At 36.0% G+C, this 18,735-nt stretch overlaps 2 protein-coding genes across 5 annotated transcripts in view; one reads left to right on the plus strand and one right to left on the minus strand.

Annotated features, from left to right (window-relative positions):
- The window catches only part of LOC150085771 (small G protein signaling modulator 1-like), a 744,108-nt gene extending 737,782 nt beyond the window's left edge, over nucleotides 1-6,326 (minus strand). For all 3 annotated transcript variants that reach the window (XM_090374245.1, XM_090374244.1, XM_090374243.1), the window contains exons 1-2: nucleotides 6,180-6,326; nucleotides 6,011-6,054 (exon numbers count right to left, since the gene is read on the minus strand). In XM_090374245.1, coding sequence (XP_090230371.1) covers nucleotides 6,011-6,054; nucleotides 6,180-6,204 — 69 coding nt within the window. In that variant the 5' untranslated portion in view covers nucleotides 6,205-6,326. The remainder of the gene's footprint in view (nucleotides 1-6,010; nucleotides 6,055-6,179) is intronic.
- A 177-nt stretch (nucleotides 6,327-6,503) lies between these two features.
- The window catches only part of car (vacuolar protein sorting-associated protein 33A), a 302,059-nt gene continuing 289,827 nt past the window's right edge, over nucleotides 6,504-18,735 (plus strand). For both annotated transcript variants that reach the window (XM_090373474.1, XM_090373475.1), the window contains exons 1-2: nucleotides 6,504-6,610; nucleotides 15,553-15,618. In XM_090373474.1, coding sequence (XP_090229600.1) covers nucleotides 6,509-6,610; nucleotides 15,553-15,618 — 168 coding nt within the window. In that variant the 5' untranslated portion in view covers nucleotides 6,504-6,508. The remainder of the gene's footprint in view (nucleotides 6,611-15,552; nucleotides 15,619-18,735) is intronic.

Genomic DNA, 18,735 nt, shown 5'->3' on the forward strand with positions numbered 1-18,735 from the left:
GTTTATACAAGGATATTAATACAAATAATATGTAGGTATATACTAATATTATTATTTTTTTTTCTAATATTTCTTGTTTTTTGAATCTTTTTATCAAGTTATTAAGAATTAAAAGAAATAGGAGATAGATTTAACTCATTACTGATACGGTGAGTAATGGTTATACCGAAGAAATCCAATGCTCATTATAACCAAGTTCGACTGTATATATTTTACAATACAGTTACATTTGTAATGTTATAAATTAGTTCATTGCCTTTACTAAAGGAACTTCTAATAGTAATAACACTCCTCCTATGAAATTTGATGCGATTAACACTGACAATAGTGAGAGAATTCTCTCATTCCAATATTCATTATTCAGCAATTTTGGAGGCTAAGAAAAATTTTCACCTATTTCATCAAATTAACAAATAACAGGTGGCTTCAAAAAGCATGAGTAAATTAAATATGGAAATGCTGGTGTTTTTTTTTTTTTTTTTTTTACTTTTACAAGTGAAAAAAAAAGAAGTACAAGTAAATTTTTTGAAAATTTAAGAGTTGAGAGAAATATCTGGATTAATTGAGGAGATAACTTTTTAAGGCAAATGCTAAATAAGCATGGCACTCACACATCAGTTGGCCTTCATCAATATAACGCTAAAATGGATTCTTTCTACATGCAGAACCTCATAAATTATACCAACTTCTTAAAGAGAGATTATGTTTGTACATTACCTAAATAGGCATAGTTATTTTATTATTCAACAAACACAAATGAGACTTTAAGCTAGCAATTAATCTCTGCACCCCATTGAGCCACAATCATAAAGATGTTTCAGTATAGTCTTATGGTGAGAGGTATTTAAAAATTTTGGACCTGCAGAGCAAGCAGCTCATGGGGTCTTATCAATGATATACAGGAATTTTGCTAGCAGGGATAAGGAGGTGATTATTCCCTTGTATAAGGCAATGGTAAGGCCACACATTGAGTACTGCATACAGGTCTGGAGGCCTAATTTTTAGGAAGATGCACAGCTGCTAGAACGAGTACAGAGAAGAGCAACAAGATTTGTGAGAGGGAAAAATAGGGTTGCTCTTACCAAGAAAGGCTTAGGTTCTGCAAATTACAGTGGCTGGAGATTGTAATTTGCACCTATGAAGTGATCTGATTGAGTTGTACAAGGCCTTGAAAGGTTTGAGCAAGCTCAATGCTGATGGGATTCTTCTTTTTGCTCAGATTACACATGTGAGGGAGCATAGATTCAAATTGAGGAAAGACAGTTGCAGAATAGATGTGCAGAAATTTGACTTTAGCTAGCAAGTGTTTGATTGGTGGAACAAACTTCCATCTATCATTGTGGAAGTTGACAGCTTAAATAGATTCAAGGAAGAACTGGACAAACTTTTGGAGAGAATGAATGGGTGAAATGGGAAGTTTTTTGGCTGATGATGTATAAGCTTGATTTCTTGCATAATATGTCTCTACTAATGCTAATATGCAATGACGTACTGGTTTTTCTGGTGCCATGCCTTTCATCTATGTTACAGTTCCTGTGACTTTAACATGGATGAAACTACTACTCTCCTGGTGGCACCACCTACATATCCCGCTGCATTTTTCCTACTGATTGCATGTTTTTGCATCAAATTGTTGATGAATATTTATTGATCGGTATTTCAGTTGAATATTTTATAACCAGTATTGTTACTTTAAAAAAAAAAATCTACATAAGAGCAAGACCTCTTTAACAGACTTGCAAAACCTATAACAGGCAAGCATGAGCAACACAGCAAGCTCCCATAGATCAGCTGAGTTATCTAGTTGCAATGAATACCTATCAAAAATTTTCATTCAGCAAATTAGCTCCTCTTCTTCAATGTCAGCAGCAAGATCTTTGATTCAACGTGCAACAATGTTGTTTGAAATCTGTACTGCATCTGTTTTTTTTACTGTATTTCTCATCAAAGACACATTAATATATCTCTTGCATAAAGCTTGATATACAATTCTACAATTATGTGCACTTTTCCTCAAGTGTTATATGATAATTCATTTCACATGACATTAAGAGTTTACTATTTTCAAGTTGTTGTTGTTTGTTATTTGGTTTTTAGGAGCATTAGCAACTAAGGCCATATTGCTCCAGGATATGCGGTGGTCATTCCCTGACCTTTCCTCATCGTCCATATTTGGTGGTGACTGGCTCAAATCCCGGTCTAATCAAGAAGTGTGTGCTACGCACCGCTGCTCCTTCCCACCTGGCTACGGAGGCACCCTACTATTTTCAAGTAAATGATTTCTTGAAAATAGAAAAAAAAATTTGCATTTTGGCTTTATATGCAACATGTATGAGAGCATGGCAAGTTTTCAAATGACTTTGAATGTTATCTAAACTCTTTAGGGGCTAAAGAGCTTAAATAGCATTTTTTAATAATACATCGAGCATCAGGAGTGTCTTTGTTTCCAATGAAGTAAATCCAAAAAAAAAAAAAAAAAACACACAAATAGCACTTTCTTCTTGGTTTCTTACTAAGTGACATTTAATTGTTGCAAATGAATAATTGTTTCGTATTGGGCAGCTCATCTACCAATTTTTCCAGAGCCCAATCAGTCATCTTTACCTTGAAATGTTCTAATATTTTGGTGTTTGAGTCTGACACAGATCTGCCTTTGATTTAAAACTTCCTTCTTTTAACCACAGATTCACGGACACCAAGTTGTGTAGTATAAATATTTAATATACAATAAAAATTGAATTAACAATATCACAAATGTTTAAATCATAAGATAATTTACAGAGCTTACAGCGGTGATCACTGAATAGATAGAAACATCAATGTAAGCAATACTTCAATACATCCTACTGAAGCAATCGAAGAGAGCAGACATGTTTCAATCTCACTCCTGAAGAGGATTAAGTGAAGGTGATTAACATCAGGTGTCTTGTAAACAAAGTTTTTGTTTAGAAGCCACCTGACACCTTCTCAAATTAGAATTTGGTGCATTACGAAAAGAATCTGAGTCACTGAAAAAATGGGTGCATGCCATAGAAACAAATCTAACTGGGAGCTTGTCAGGCACTCAAGTATCTCGTGACTTGCCAAGGGATGCAACCCCAATAGGGGTTCAAAAAAAGAACAGTCAAGTGCATACTGCTCTAGTTGAAGGATATTTAGTTTTATTGGGAGACTAACGTCAGGGAAATGAGCAACATTTTTTTGTAATAAAGATAGGTGAACCAGAGTGTTTTTACCAGGATCAAGAATTCATGAATTCTTTACCAGGATCAAGAATTCATGATGTTAACAACAGATTGCCATGCTGAAAAAAATGCAATGAGTTAAGTCTAAATGTATATATCTGCAATTCTGCCCAGACACAATAGGAGGAATTATAGGTTGAAAACATCATGGATTAACACAAGACTTGAAGGAATCTGCAAGTTTCTGGGGGATAGGGACATTTTTATCAGCATGGCTTACACTTGTAGATAGATTCCTTCTATGTTGCCAAGAGATTATTGATTTGAACAATGGTAATGCAAGGATTTTTTCCAGTACAATTGAGAAGGATACCTTAAGGCAGCGGTTCACAAACTGAGGACTGTTGACCAATTCCAGGGAGTCTGCGAAATGACTCTTTGGAACTGGTCAAATTATTCGTTTTATGCATAGCAAATTGATAAATAAAGTTATTCTTATATATGTAAAAATAAGAATAAAGTTGAGTTGTTTTAAACATAAAACTTTGAATTTTATTTTTAGAAAAGTGTTCACACACACATAAACGTACATATGTGTGTGCGCGCGTGTAAATTTGTATTAATATATTGAATAAAGTATGCATAAATGGATGTGAAAGTTACACTGCAATCCATCTTAGAATCTTTCAAGTAACCCCAACATGTTCCAGCTTATATAGTAACCTCTCATGAGTGAATTAGTCAAATGCCTTGCTAAAATCCGAATAAACTATGAAATTGTCCCCTACATCAAGCTCATGGGTAACAGTACAGTGGATCCCCGCTTTACAATATTAATCGGTTCCAAAGACACCATCGCATTGTGGAAATATCGTAATGTGAACGGAATAACATAGTTTTTTGGTAATTCGTTCCAAGGCCTCGGACATTGAAATTTTCGCTATATAACTAAGCTATTTATCTCTCTAAAAGATGATTTTTATAATGGAAATTGCACATGTTGAGTAAAAAAAAATTGATTAAAACTAATATATTGATTAAAGCACAACACAAAAAAAAAAAATCACTTCAACTAAAGGATGCAAAACAAAACATACAGTCAAAATGTTTACATTAGCTGAGAGGAAGGACTGTTAGCTGAGAGGAAGGACCACGTGTCCGGTCAGAGACAATCGTAAGTCCATCCAATTGTAAAGTGAAATAAGTAGGTGCCTCTTAACATGGTCAGTGGTTAGTAGAATCAGCCACTTTATAGAATAAAATTTCAGAAATCAATGCTACACCTTCATCGTTATCATATGTTTCAGTTATAAGAATCAATTTTAAATGTCTTTGTGATATTTCTGGAGGTCACTACCATAAGGGTTCACATCTGGTGAGTACGGGCTTGGCACACCCAGGGTCCTTGTTATTTTATTTTATTGGCTAAGTTCACTTTTCACTCTACTAGTTTGCCATGTTACATGAGTATATTCTATTTAAGTTTGTGGCACTCCACTAATAACATTAGTGGAGTGCCACAGGGTTTGGTGTTGGGTCCACTGTTGTTTTGCATATTTATCAATGATATTGATGAAGGTATATCGGGCTTAGTGTCGAAGTTTGCGGATGATACAAAGGTTGGCAGGGTTGTTAATGACAGTAATGGCAGTGTACTACTGCAACAGGATCTAGAAAACTTGGGAAGATTGGCTGAGAAGTAACAACTGAAGTACTGCATATGAGTAGAAGTAACCCTAGAGAAATGTACCAACTGTGTGGTACTACACTTAAGGTGGTAGAAAATGAAAAGTACCTGGCAGTAATTGTGCAGTCAGATAAGAAGTTTCCTGAGCAATGCAGACAGGCTGCCAGGGCAGGTCCTGGGGTTTTGTCAATGATATACAGGAATTTTGCTAGGAGGGAGAAGGAGGTGATTGTCCCTCTGTATAAGGCAATTGTCAGGCCCCACCTTGAGTACTGCATACAGGTCTGGAGGCCTCATTTTAGGAAGGATGTAGATTTGCTTGAGCGTGTACAGAGAAGGGCAACAAGATTGGTGAGGGGAATGAAGGGATTCTCTTACCAAGAGAGACTTAAGTACTGCAAATTGCAGTGGCTGGAGACTAGGCACATGTGTTTTGATCTGATTGAGGTGTATAAGGCCTTGAATAGGTTGAGTACGCTGAATTCTGATGGGATTCTTCCACTTGTTCAGATTACAAACCTAAGGGGGCATAAATTTAAATTGAAGAAAGACAATTGTAGAATAGATGTGCAGAAATTTGCCTTTAGCCAGTGGGTGGTTAATTGCGGGAACAAACTTCCACCTGTCGTTGTGGAAGTTGATATGTTAAATAAATTTAAGGAGAAACTGGACAGACATTTAGAGGGAATGGTTGTGAAAAAATTTTTTTTTTGGCTGATGCTATATAAGCTCATAGGCTTGCTTTCTTGCATCACATGCCACTATTACTACCACTACATGTTTATTTTTCAAACAGCTAAGTTTAGTTTCAAACGATTCTTGTGAACCAAGGTGAGGTAATTAAATTTAATTTGTTCAATTCAAAAGACCATATTTATTTTCTTTTTTATTTATATATATATATATATTTTTTTTTTTTAATTGCCGCCCGCTGGTTTCCTAGTACTGTACAATACATAGCAACACAGATGTTGACTTTGCTATTTGGACCAAAACTTGGATCGCCAACCATTGAAGTGTACTCCAAGCACGAAACCGATACGTAGTTTTATAAAATGTAGCACATATACATTTTTTTTTTTTTTTTTTTTTGTTTCTAATGTATATTACTAATTACATTTAAAATAATATTACTCACCTCTTTCTTAACCATTCGAAGTAATGTTTCGTGATATTCTTTTTCTGCAATACATTAATAAAAATGAATAAAATACTTTCTCTTTAATAAATCTGTTTCTAATTAAAAAAAAAAAAAAAGAATGAAATCGCAAACACAATGCATGTTTACGATAAACCCAATACACTACCTGACGTTTGCTCAGCCATTTTCATTCGGTTTCAAGCAAGTTTATAAACACATGAGAAACTAGCAACCGCCTGTTATGTGAACTGCGGTACCGGCTTCGTGCAACTATGTTTATGTGCCTAAAAACTAACACAGGTAGATTTATTTTTCGACTACTTTAAATTATAATGTAATATACTTTACAAATCCAAGAATTTTCTCAACTACGATAAAACAAAATTCGGCTTTCAGGAAATCAGCTGTCAGAAATAAAATAATGCACCGAAACGGCGGAGATTACGTACAGGAAGTAATGTACTTGAGAGGTCTCCACTTTGCAGGTTTAGTAAGATGGCTGCTCATTTAAGTTCGGGGCGTGTGAACGTCCAACTTTTGCAAGAAAAAGCTCGCCGAGAACTATTGAACTGTATTGATAAATGTGAAGGTTCCAAGGCAAGTTTTAAATAAATGTGATCTTAATTATCTCTTTTTTTTATGTCGGTTATTGTTTGTAAATACCTATATTTGTTTATGGACGAGTCGGTATTACAACAAGTTAGTTTACGATGTGTAGTCGGCAAGTATTAATTTATTTTGTTTTTATAGTGCCATAAAATCTCTTGGTGCGAAAAGAATTACATTTCCATTTTAATTGTTGAAGGTTATTGATAATTTTTGGTGTAACATAATCAAGTAAATGCGCAGATTAGCAGTGTTGATGGTAACGAGGGGCAAATCACAGAGTAGTAAGATACAGAGTGGACACTGATAGGCGATAATGTTAATTCCTTTTACATGTAAATCGAACTTGCTATGCTCCATTAACATTAATCGAATCCATTTGGCATGTGCATTAGTATTCTGTGTTTTGATGGCTACATTAGTTCTATGATGGTGCTGGGAGTAATTGAGCAAGTGTTCATTCTGTATCTTACTACTCTCTGAGGCAAATGGTTCCCAAGCATTGGCAGACTGGTCCAGGGGAGCAAGGCGGCAAATGTCACCTGACTAACAGCAAATTTGGGTAGTTGGCCAATAATCATGACGTGATAAATGATTTAGATGGGGGCCAAAAATGTCTAAAAGCTTCCGAATTAAAGTCTGTCAGCCTGACCCTAGCCTCAGGTGCCAAATTGATATCCCGCCATTTCCAAATCTCTAATCCAGAGAGAAGATTCACAATCCTGAGGTTTTTGAGATAGTTCTGAATTCAAGGATTTGGCCCCATAAACCATTAAATTCTCAAAATTTTGCATTTTGGCAAGTGGTGGCTGAATAATGTCAAGTTGATAATTAATTCAGAAATGCACTTCCCAGTTTGTTGTATAACAAGGCTAATTTTTAATGGGCTATAATTAAGGTTCACATACCCATAATGCATCGGCTAAAAGAAATTCATATTTGATGAGCATGCTATGAAAATAATGCACTGAAGAGCAGAATTGTATACAGATTAATTTTGTTCCAGGCATCAACCTGTGGCACATGGCTGCCTCCGTAGCCAGGTGGGCAGGAGCTGCAGTGCTTAGCACACGCTTCTTGATCAGACCAGGGGTTCGAGCCCATGACCACCAAGTACGGAGGATGTGGAATGGTCAGGAAATGGCCACCTCATATCCATGGAGCAATATGGCCTTAGTTGCTAATGCTTAAAAACCAAATAACAAGTGTGGCACATGTTTGTTAGCTTACAGATAATAGTCGTGCACTAGTATAAGCTAGGGACTTGTAACTTATAATTGCCTATGACCACTACATATTATTATTAGCTATATGGTGCAAGGAAGCCTGAGGCTTATGCTGCACCAGCCAAAAAAAAAAAAAAAAAATTCCCGAGTTACCCTGAGAGAGAGAGAAAAAAAGAAGGGAATCACCCAAAAAGAGAAGAATGATGATATCCAGCTCAGGACCCTGGGTATGCCCAACCCATACTCACCAGATGTGAGCCACTGGGGTTAATATAATAGTACTATGTAGTCTTTTAATGCCATTGCCACTACATTTGCAATGTCATTAAAATATTGCATAGTACTATTTTATCAGAATGACATCTACATATACTAACAGCAAGAAGAAGAATGCCATTAGCATTAACAAGGTATTTACCTTGATCATCACCTTGCAGGTGCCTAGTCTTGGCATTAATTAATACATTAATGAAGGTTAACAATGGTTAACCTTCATTAATGCATGGAACATTTAATTGCCAAATGAAGTCCATTTCCACTTGAAGTGTTTAAAAGCAATATCTGCATAATTCAGAAGACTCATTGCACTCACTTAATGTATTGTATTGTATAGTGTGCATTTATGACAGAGTTAGGCTTCATTATTAGTAGTGACAGTAGTAAATGATTCAAGGAAGCATACTTATACAGCATGAGTCAAAAAAAAAAAAAAAAACACTACCAACCACAGCTGGCCATTCCCTCTAATGTGCATAATCCTTCCTTAAATTTATTTAGACTACCCATCTCCCCAAATAAATATACGTTAACTTATGAGACTTATTAGTTTGTATGTGGCTTAATTAATTTCCCTTTGATAAGTTCAAATATATGTTTTACAGAGGGTTGATTCAGCCTTTTGATAACAATTTTGGCAGACCATTAAAACTACGAAATTCCGTGCCGCTGCCACCGGTTGTGTTCTATTTGTTTTCCCTGCTCGTGGACTATCACACGGCATCACAATTTCTATTGAAGTAAAGCCCGCTGAAAAACTGCCAAGTTGATCTTGTCCCGTTCCTGCTGGCAGACTTCCCACAAATCTGGGGCGGCGATTTCCGAGAGCTCTTTTCAAAAGTCCAAATACGCAAAAATCCATGGGTGCGGCATCAGGTGATTCAACAGGTATATATTCAAACGGGATCGAACGAATATCTGTCACTGCTTCCATTCTCCACAAAAAAGCACAGGAGGGATGTGATTGTGGCTGGATGCTTTATCCTGGTGTACCCAGACATTTTCAGCGTCAAAAACGTACGATGTGGGTATTTCACGTTCAAACAACGGCTGTAGAACTTTGGTCTGGTAGTGCACTGGTAGTTGACTTTCACGTTTTTAGTGACTCTACGCAACTCAAATTTATAACAAAAACTGGCTAAAACCATAAAACCTCTGCCAAAACGTTCCTTGCACTGATGCGCCCATGTTGGAAAGGCCTTGTCACCCTGTGGACGGTAATAAATTGCTCGAATTTTGTTGCAATAGGAGAAGTACACCCACGCTTCGTCCAGCGTTGCTATGAATTTCCACCTTTCAGCTGCCAGATATTTTTCGTAGAGTTTACGAGCATTGACCCGCTGCTCTACAGTGTGCCTTGCTCCTAGGTGGTGTAAGAGAGCCTTGTTCTTCTTCTCCAGTTGCAAATTTTCATTGATTATGTGACAAACAGTTGACTGGGATGTTCCCACACATGACACTATAGCTCTTTGGGTTTTTGGATTTTCACCGACAATGCGTGACTGCACTTTTCTTACTGCCTCCCTCGTTCGACTTGGAGCAGGTTGAAGTTTCTTCGGTGTTTTCCCGCCCACTTGCAGCAGCTTCGCGGTATTTTCCTGTGCCATTCAAAACCTTATGGATACCAAACTTTGATACACTAAAATTAGCATTAGCAAAGGCACGTGATGCAAGAAAGCAAGCTTATATATCATCAGCCAAAAAAAAAAAAAAACTTATTTCACCCATCCACTCGCTCCAAATATTTGTCAAGTTCTGCCTTGAATCTATTTAAGCTATCAACTTCTACAATGACAGATGGAAGTTTGTTCCACCAATCAACCACCCGCTGGCTTAAGGCAAACTTCTGCACATCTATCCTACAACCGTCTTTCCTCAATTTGAATTTATGCCCTCTCAGGCGATTATTCTGACCAAGAGGAAGACTCCCATCTGCATTGAGCATGCTGAAACCATTCAAGGCTTTATACACCTCAATCAGATCACCTCACAGGTGCCTAGTCTCCAGACACTGTAATTTGCAAAACTTAGGCCTTTCTTCGTAAGAGCAAGCTCTACATCCTTAAAATGAGGCCTCCAGACCTGTATACTCAGCAGTACTCAAGGTATGGCCTGACCATTGATTTACAAGGGGATAATCGCCTCCTTATCCTTGCTAGAAAAATTCCTATATATCATTGATAAGATACCATGAGCTACTCGCCGACCGGGCTAGCCGAGTGGGTAAAGTACCTGCCCGGCAACCCAAAGGTCGCGGGTTCGATTCCCGCCTCGGGCTTGGATCAAAGTACTGAAAAAACCTTGGGAGGTGCAATATGGCCACAGAAGCCGATGCACCAACAACTACCAAAATAAAAATAAAAAAAAAAAAAATGAGCTACTCTTGCAGACCATCTGCACTGCTCAGAAAACTTCATATTTGCCTGCACAATTACCCCCAGTTCCTTTTCATTCTCTACCACTGTCAGTGTGGTACCACCGAGTTGATACGTTACTCTGGGATTACTGCTTCCCATATGTAGTACTTTACATTTGTCAATGTTAAACTTCATTTGCCATCTCTCAGCCCATCTGCTCAACTTTTCTAGATCCTGTTGCAGTGTACTGTCATTGGTGTCATTAACAACCCTGCCAACCTTCGTATCGTCTGCAAAATTGGACATTAAGCCTGATATACCATCATCAATATCATTTATAAATACAGAAAACAACAATGGACCCAACTGAACCCTGAGGGACTCCATTAATAACATTAGTCCACGAAGGGCAGTGTCCATTGATTACCACTCTGTCTTCTCCTACTCATCCATACCTTTATCCATAGCAGCAATTTGCCTCCAATCCCACACTGCTCCAATTTGTGCAAAGTCTTCCATGTGCAACAGAATCAAAGGCTTTTCTAAGATCCAAATATATGATATCAAAGTTATTCTTTGCATCCATTTCCTTTGTGACTACATCATAGTATCCAATCAAGTTAGTCAGACAAGACTTCCCCTTAGCAAACCCATGCTGTGTCCGAGCTATAACCGAAGTCTTGTCTTAATGATCAGCGATGCTTCTTTAACCAGTGTCTCCATTAATTTCTGTGGAACAGAAGTTAAACTAACAGATCTGTAATTACCTGTGTCACCCTTTGATCCTCATTTGTGGATTGGGGTCACAATTGCACATCTCCAGTTCATGGGTACCCCCCCCTGATTCCAGGGAAGCTCTCATAATTATGGCTAAGGGTTTGCTTACTTCCTTTGCCGCCTCCTTTAATATAACTGGATAGATCCATCCACCCCCAGGTGCCTTTTTTATGTTTATCTTCAACAATTTCTCCTCCACTTTACTCTCAGTTATTACAAGATTATCTAGCTTACTGCCAGAGTTGAATACACCTCTGGCATTCCCCTCCCTGAATAACTCCTCATGTGTGAATGTAGGTGCAAAATATTCATTTAGATTGTTAGCTACTTGAGCAGAGTCATCAAGTTGAACCATCGATATCAAGTGGACCAACCTGATTCATCCCCTTCCTTCCAGTGTTTACATAAGTAAAGAACTCTTTGCTGTTTTTCTTTGCATCCTTTGCCAAAGATTTCTCCTAATCTGCCTTTGCCTGCCTAACCTCCTTTGTAACTTGGTTACAGACCAGCTTATATCTATCATAGGCTTCTGTTTCACCTGATACTTTATATGTATCTCATACATTCTTCTTCTCTGCCATGCTTCTCATTAATTCATCTGACATCCATTTAAGCCTAAAACTTGAACAATATTTCTTAGTTGGTATGAAAAGCATAGTAGCTTCCAAGATTAATTCTTTGAATGCTTCCCATTCTGAATTTGCTGTTGGTAACATCATTAGTTGGTTCCACGGTATAGAATTTAAATACCGTCTCAGACCAGCGTAGTCGCCTTTACGAAATCAAAAACCCTTCCCTTTACCTTTGATGGTAGTTACCTCTTTGAGTAAATCCCACTTCAGCACACTGTGATCACTGCCATCTAGTGGTTCCTTTATCTGCAGATTCTTGATACATGAAAAATCACTACTGATAATCAGATCAAGACTATTACTCCCTCTAGTTGCCTTCTAAACGTGCTGCTGTAGAAAACAATCATCCAATAAATCCACAAAAGCTTTGCTAGTGTGTGAGTGACCAACTCATAAATTCCAGTCACTATCTGGGAAATTAAAATCCCCCATCATAAGACACTCTATTTCTCTGCACAATTGCTCATTATACTCATCAGGTTATATTAGGCCTATAATGCACACCTCTCATTTTTCCTTTCCCAGTGCTTATGTCACACCAAACAGGCTCTCCATTGCATTGTCCACCAACATCAGTTGGATGCACTTTCTTAGATTTTGTATTTCTTAACTAACGGCATAACCCCTCCTCCCTTCCTGTCCTTTCTGTACTCATTGTACTCTCCAAATTCCAGTTCTGCACTGCTTATGTCTTTGACACCATGTCTCTGATATCCCAACAATATCTGCCTTTGATGTCTTGACTAGCACTTCAAGCTCATCGAATTTATTAAATATACTCCTAGCATTGGTGTACATCCAAGTATACATGCACCTGCTTGTACTCTTAGATACCCTAACACAGCCCATGTATTTACTTGTTCCACTAAGACTCCCAGCAGTCCTGGAAATTCCCATTGCCTTGCTTTTGAGGCTGCTGCTCAATTGCATTTCAATAGAAGTAGTGCAAGAATCACTTTTACCTCTGCCAGCGGCTACTGTTAATCTATTAGTCCGTGTATCCTCCCAAGTTAGCAGTTTTCTGACCCACCTGACATTGCCTCGATAGCATCAGCAAATATTCTTGCATCCTTTTTATTTAAGTGTATCCCATCCCTGTAGAAGCAGTCTCTCCTGTTAAGAAGCACAGACCAGGCTGAAAAAAATTCTACCCCTTGAGCATTGCACAATCTCTCCAGAGAAGAATTGATCGACAAGGCTCTCATATACTCCCTCCTGTCGTGTCTGGGCAGAATTGCAGACACTTTCAAATTCAACCCTAACTCGTGTCTTTTTTTTTTCAGCATTGTCTTGTACTTATTAAGTAATTCTGCCACCTATTCTTAATATCATTAGTGTCAACGTGTACAACAATATCACCCTTTGTGACCTTAAAGGATGATATCTGCCCTACAATGTCATAAACCTTTGTCCCTGGCAGACTAAGTAATAACCTACAAAATCTCTTATCTAAATTCAATTTTAACTAAAGTATTGTTACTAGCAATATAAAGCAACTCTAAAAAATAAATTATTGTGCCAATTTAAGTCAATAAAAAAGCAAAAAATTCTCTATTTGCTGGAACCGTAAAAACTTCACATGTTCACATGTACTCCGCACCCACACTCCAATGTCTAAAGTTTTGGAATTGCACCCATCAATTTTTGCATGACTGTACCCTTCTTCGGAAAGTGTGGTTGTATAATCTTCCAACCATGGGTCCAATTTCAGAGTACGTCTACATTAAAACAACTTCTCTAACTGATACACCTGTTCATAAGGTTTCGGACTGCACCTGCAGGGAAAAAAAGTTTACATTGCTGCCATACGTCACAAGCAGTATTAATGTCAAAATCGTTATTAAAAGGCTGAATTAACCCCTCCATGTATACAGTAGAGTCGATAATCCGAACTGATTGGGACTTGGGGTAGTTCAGATTTTCAAACTTTTCAAAAATACTCGTCTGGAGACTAAAATAAAAAGGTTTAGTAAGGTTAGAAATAAACACTTAAGTTGTATTTATTTATTTTTCTTCATAGGTAACAAAATAAACGGAACTTTCAGCCACAATAACACATATGTATTGGCCTTTAACGAAAATAATTACTATTCATTTTTTGCTGCACCATTTCGAACTTCTTTTCTTTATTTCCGGATCTGTCACTATTTTCAGCAAGAGTAGTTGGGTTGGACAGCATTCAGTTTATTGATCGTTTGTTGATTCATCATTCAAGTTGGTTTTTTGATTTTTGCATATCAGTTAATTTTGTTAATTGGTAAGGTAATAAAAGTGTCAATTGGTGCTTTACCTTCATTTTTATAGCCTGTGGACAATATTTCTCCGATTTTCGCTTATTAGAATCGCCACTTAATATAATCAAAATTCAATTCTCAAACATTATCACAATAACTGGCACTTACTGTAATTATTTTATGGCACCATCATAAAAAAAAATAAATGCTGGCTCATTTGGATTATTGACGTTTCGAATTATTGATTCAGATTTTCAATGCTGTGCACGTGTGTGTGTGTGTGCGCGCGCGTGATTATACATATACTTAAATAACATTTAAAATAGTTGGAAACTGAATCTTTCATAATAAAATGAAAATGTATAGCAAACATCAGATGGAGCAAAAAGCATATTCCTCTACATGATGCTTGAAATATAATCATAAAAATAAATTAGAATAAGAATTAAAAATAATGCCAGTAGCATGGCAAGACAAGAGCTAAAATAGTCAAAATTAAACATAACGATCAAACCAACATGGAGGGAAGAGAGGGGTAACATGAGTAAAAATATTGCAGCAGAAACTCTAAGATAATTTAGAACATCTAAATGTAAGAATAATAAAATAATAATTCATTAAACTTCAAAAGCCAATTAAATAGAAATTTAGCAGCACCCCTCTGATGGGCACCAGGTCCAAATTTCTGTGAAATATCACCAATAGAGATGTAAACCAATAAATTAAAACAAAAATAAACGAAAAATAGACTGATTTATTTAGCGATCGAAATGCAGTGATTCCCTGACCATTACTGGCCTTGTGGTCCTCTGTTCAGATGGGGCATAATGGTCAGTCTATTTTTGTGTTATTTTATTGTGGTGGTTTACATCTCTGTTGGTGATATTTCACATAAATTTGGACCTGGTGCCCATCAGAGGGGCGCCGTTAAATTTCTATTTAATTGGCTTTTGAAATTTAATGAATTATTATTTTATTATCCTTACATTTAGATGTTCTAAATTATCTTAGTTTCTGCTGCAGTATTTTTACTCTTGTCCCCTCTCTTCCCTCCCTGTTGGTTTGATCGTTAAGTTTAATTTTGACTATGTTCGCTCTTTTCTTGCCATGCTGCTGGCATTATTTTTAATCTTATTCTAATTTATTTTTATGGTTATATATATATATATATATTTTTTTTTTTTTAATGACATAGTTAAAAAAACAATATGAAAATAAGATAAAATAAATAAGAAAATACATAAATATAAAGCTATCATTAGAGGCAGCAAAATACACAATCCTCCACATGATGCCCAATACATAAACGATATTAAGTAGAAAATTAAAACGTTTTAATTTTATACTTAATATCAGTTTTATATATATATATATATATATTTTTTTTTTTATTATTTATTTATTATTATTTTTTTTCATTCAATTTATTAGACTATAATTTGGGATGAAGAATTGGTTGGGCCATTCACTTTAATAGCAAAATTTGTTCTGCTTCAGGTGAGTGAATTTCCCATATACTAATCGTTGAACCGTAATTTTAATATAAATGTTATGGATAATTTTTAATCTAAATATGAATAATACTATTATAGTGAGAAGCTATACCAGTAAGCCTGAGCACTGTAAAATCAACAGTGGTCTTGCTGTAGGCTGCATATACCTGATTATTTTAGTGAAGTGGCAAGGGAATACATCAAACCTTTAAAGGGTTAATTATGAGAGCTTCCATTGAATTGGAAATGTCAGTATATTGCCAATCCATAAAAGTTTTCTAAGAAAGAAGCCATTTTCTGTCAATCTGCATTACTTCTTTATGACTTTTCCTGACACAGAAATCAATCTTACTGACCTGTAATTAGATGTCTTAGATTTCCTTAATAGAAAGATATTTGACTGTTTCCGGTCCATATATACATATATATTTGTAAAATAATAAGAGGAGTTTACCTCAATATAGTACGTAGAACATTTCCTTATGATACTCTCCAGAAATTAAACGAAAAAATCGAAAACGTACATTAGAGTAAAAAATAAATAATTAAAAACCAATTTAAATTGTTCTACGTTAAATTGTTTTAAATTATTATTTTACAAATATTAATATCAACGAAGAACGTATTGAGTATTACAGCTCTGATTCATACTATCTTATATATATATATATATATATATATATATATATATATATATATATACACACACTAGGCAATTTTGATTTTTGTTTTGCGAGTTGTAGTGAAAATTTTTATTATTTGGGGGAGGGGGAGGCATTTGCAGGTAAATACCTATATACTTTTTATATTTATTCTGATGCATACCCGTTGGACTTTGGGACCCAATCCTGGTTTGCAGCTAATTATAATCCAAAAATTTAAAACTAAATTAACAATTACAATTATTTGCCTTATTACATTAGGACATCCATAGCAAAACTGTTATTGAGACTACAGAAATGGCTATGCATGAGACACATTCTTTTAGTATGGCTATCTGTCTGCTCAAAGCCCTTGAGGAAGTAGCAGAGAGACGCCATGTGAAGGAATGCCACCTTCCTAATTCTTCCTAGCTATTTTCCTAATTTTTCTTGACTTAATCTTTAATAAACCCTTTATTTTCTTTCTCCTCTAACTTCAAACCTCTAACCTTTTCATAATTCACATTTATATATTTAACTTGATTTCATGTTAATTGTTAACATGAAATCTTCTATAGACAAATCAACAACTGTTAGAACAATGGCTAGCCAGTCAGTTAGGCCTTAATTACTGATAATGCCTTCCTCCCCCCCCCCCACAAAATAATAAAAATTTTCACTTCCACTCCCAAAACAAAAATCAATCAATACTTTATCTAATATATCAATGCGCGTATAATGTTTAATCCTACAACAGCTGCATAACTGCAGCATTATCACAATTGAAAATTTAATAAAAATAGAATGTAGGCTTAAAAGTAGTGTTCAAGAGAAAAAAAAAAAAAAAATATATATATATATATATATATTTTTTGTGTTCTTACTGAAGACTATATCTGCAAAAGGTTGGTAGCAAGCGCATGGAGCTTGGTGTCAGCACGACCTTGAGACAAGCAGGTGCGACCTACCATGAGCGTGCTACACGCACAGACGAAATATTTCCAGTGTTTTCCGCAAAGCGGTGTCCCGCGCAGAACGACCAGATAAACCAGAGGCAGATATTAAAAAGAAAGAAGGGGAAAAAAAGAATTCCGGAGCTACTGGAAAAACGCTATAACCGTTTCCTACACGAGTTCGTGAAACCTCCCAAACCTGTTGGCACAGCACGCATAAAGAAAATCATAAGCGGAGGTAAGCAAGCGACCAAAGCTTTTGAATAAACACTTGAGAGACAAAAAGAAGGCGCCTCCGTAGCCAGGTGGGCAGGAGCAGTAGTGCATAGCACACACTTCTTGATTAAACTGGAGTTCGAGCCCGTACCCACCAAATACAGAGCATGCGGTAGGTCAGGGAATGACCACCGCATATTCCCAGTCTGGATAAAGGGTGAGGATTGGCGTCAGGAAGGGCATTCGGCCGTAAAAATTGCATGCCAAAACAATAAAAAAAAAAAAAAAAAAAACCGCTGATCCCATAGAATAATGGAAAAAGGCGAGGACAAAAAAAAAAACAAAAAAACTGAAGACTATAAAAATGATATTTGGTATTTACCGTAATAGGTACCTGTCAGGTGTGCAAAGTTAATGCTATTGCACATAGAGCAATTAGGCATTATACATGCATGAAATTATATTAGTCAATTTTATTTAATGGTATCTATCTGTAGGGAATTGGTGTATAAGGACCAAACTAACAAGTTAGTAAAAGTAAACTAGCTTTAGCCTGGAAGGCCTATATAAAATTATATTAATGAAAATGGAAATAAAAATACAAAATGATAATAAACAATGAAAATAAAATTGTAAATAACATTCTTCCACTTTGTCGTCTGTCTGCTACTACGACCAAGTGGAAGAATGTTATTTACAATTTTATTTTCATTGTTTATTATCATTTTTTATTGCTGTTTTCATTGTTCATCATTTTCTTTCCATTTTCATTAATATAATTTTATATAGGCCTTCCAGGCTACAGCTAGTTTACTTTTACTAACTTGTTAGTTTTGTCCTTATTACACCTAATTCCCTACAGATAGATGATTGAGAGGAACAGAACAGCCAAAATGCTATCAGATTTGAATTGGAGGTACGAAAAACATGGAAAAGATATAGATAAAATAAAAAGTACTTAATGCTGAAAATTCCCATTTGGTAGATCTTTTGCTGTTCTGTTCTTAATCATCTAACCCAGTGGCTTCCAAACTACTGATATCTATACGGACCCCTTCAAAAATAAAAAAAAAAAAGTTTGCGTACACACACACACTGGAATTATGTCTAATAACGATTAGATTTTAATATTAAAGTTTTAAATAGCGTAAATGAGGGTATTAGCTATTACGTTAATGCTATTTTACAGTGACAATTAGACATTATACATGTATGGGTTATACATGTACTTAAATTATGGTACTACTTGGGAGCATCAGGTTTGTAGTGACCTCCAGCCAACCAGCTAGTTACATTTAAATCTAGCTCTGG

Source organism: Mastigoproctus giganteus, chromosome 5 (genome assembly GCF_048544385.1).
Source record: "Mastigoproctus giganteus isolate SK-2022 chromosome 5, ASM4854438v1, whole genome shotgun sequence".
Classification (NCBI taxonomy): Eukaryota; Metazoa; Arthropoda; class Arachnida; order Uropygi; family Thelyphonidae; genus Mastigoproctus; species Mastigoproctus giganteus.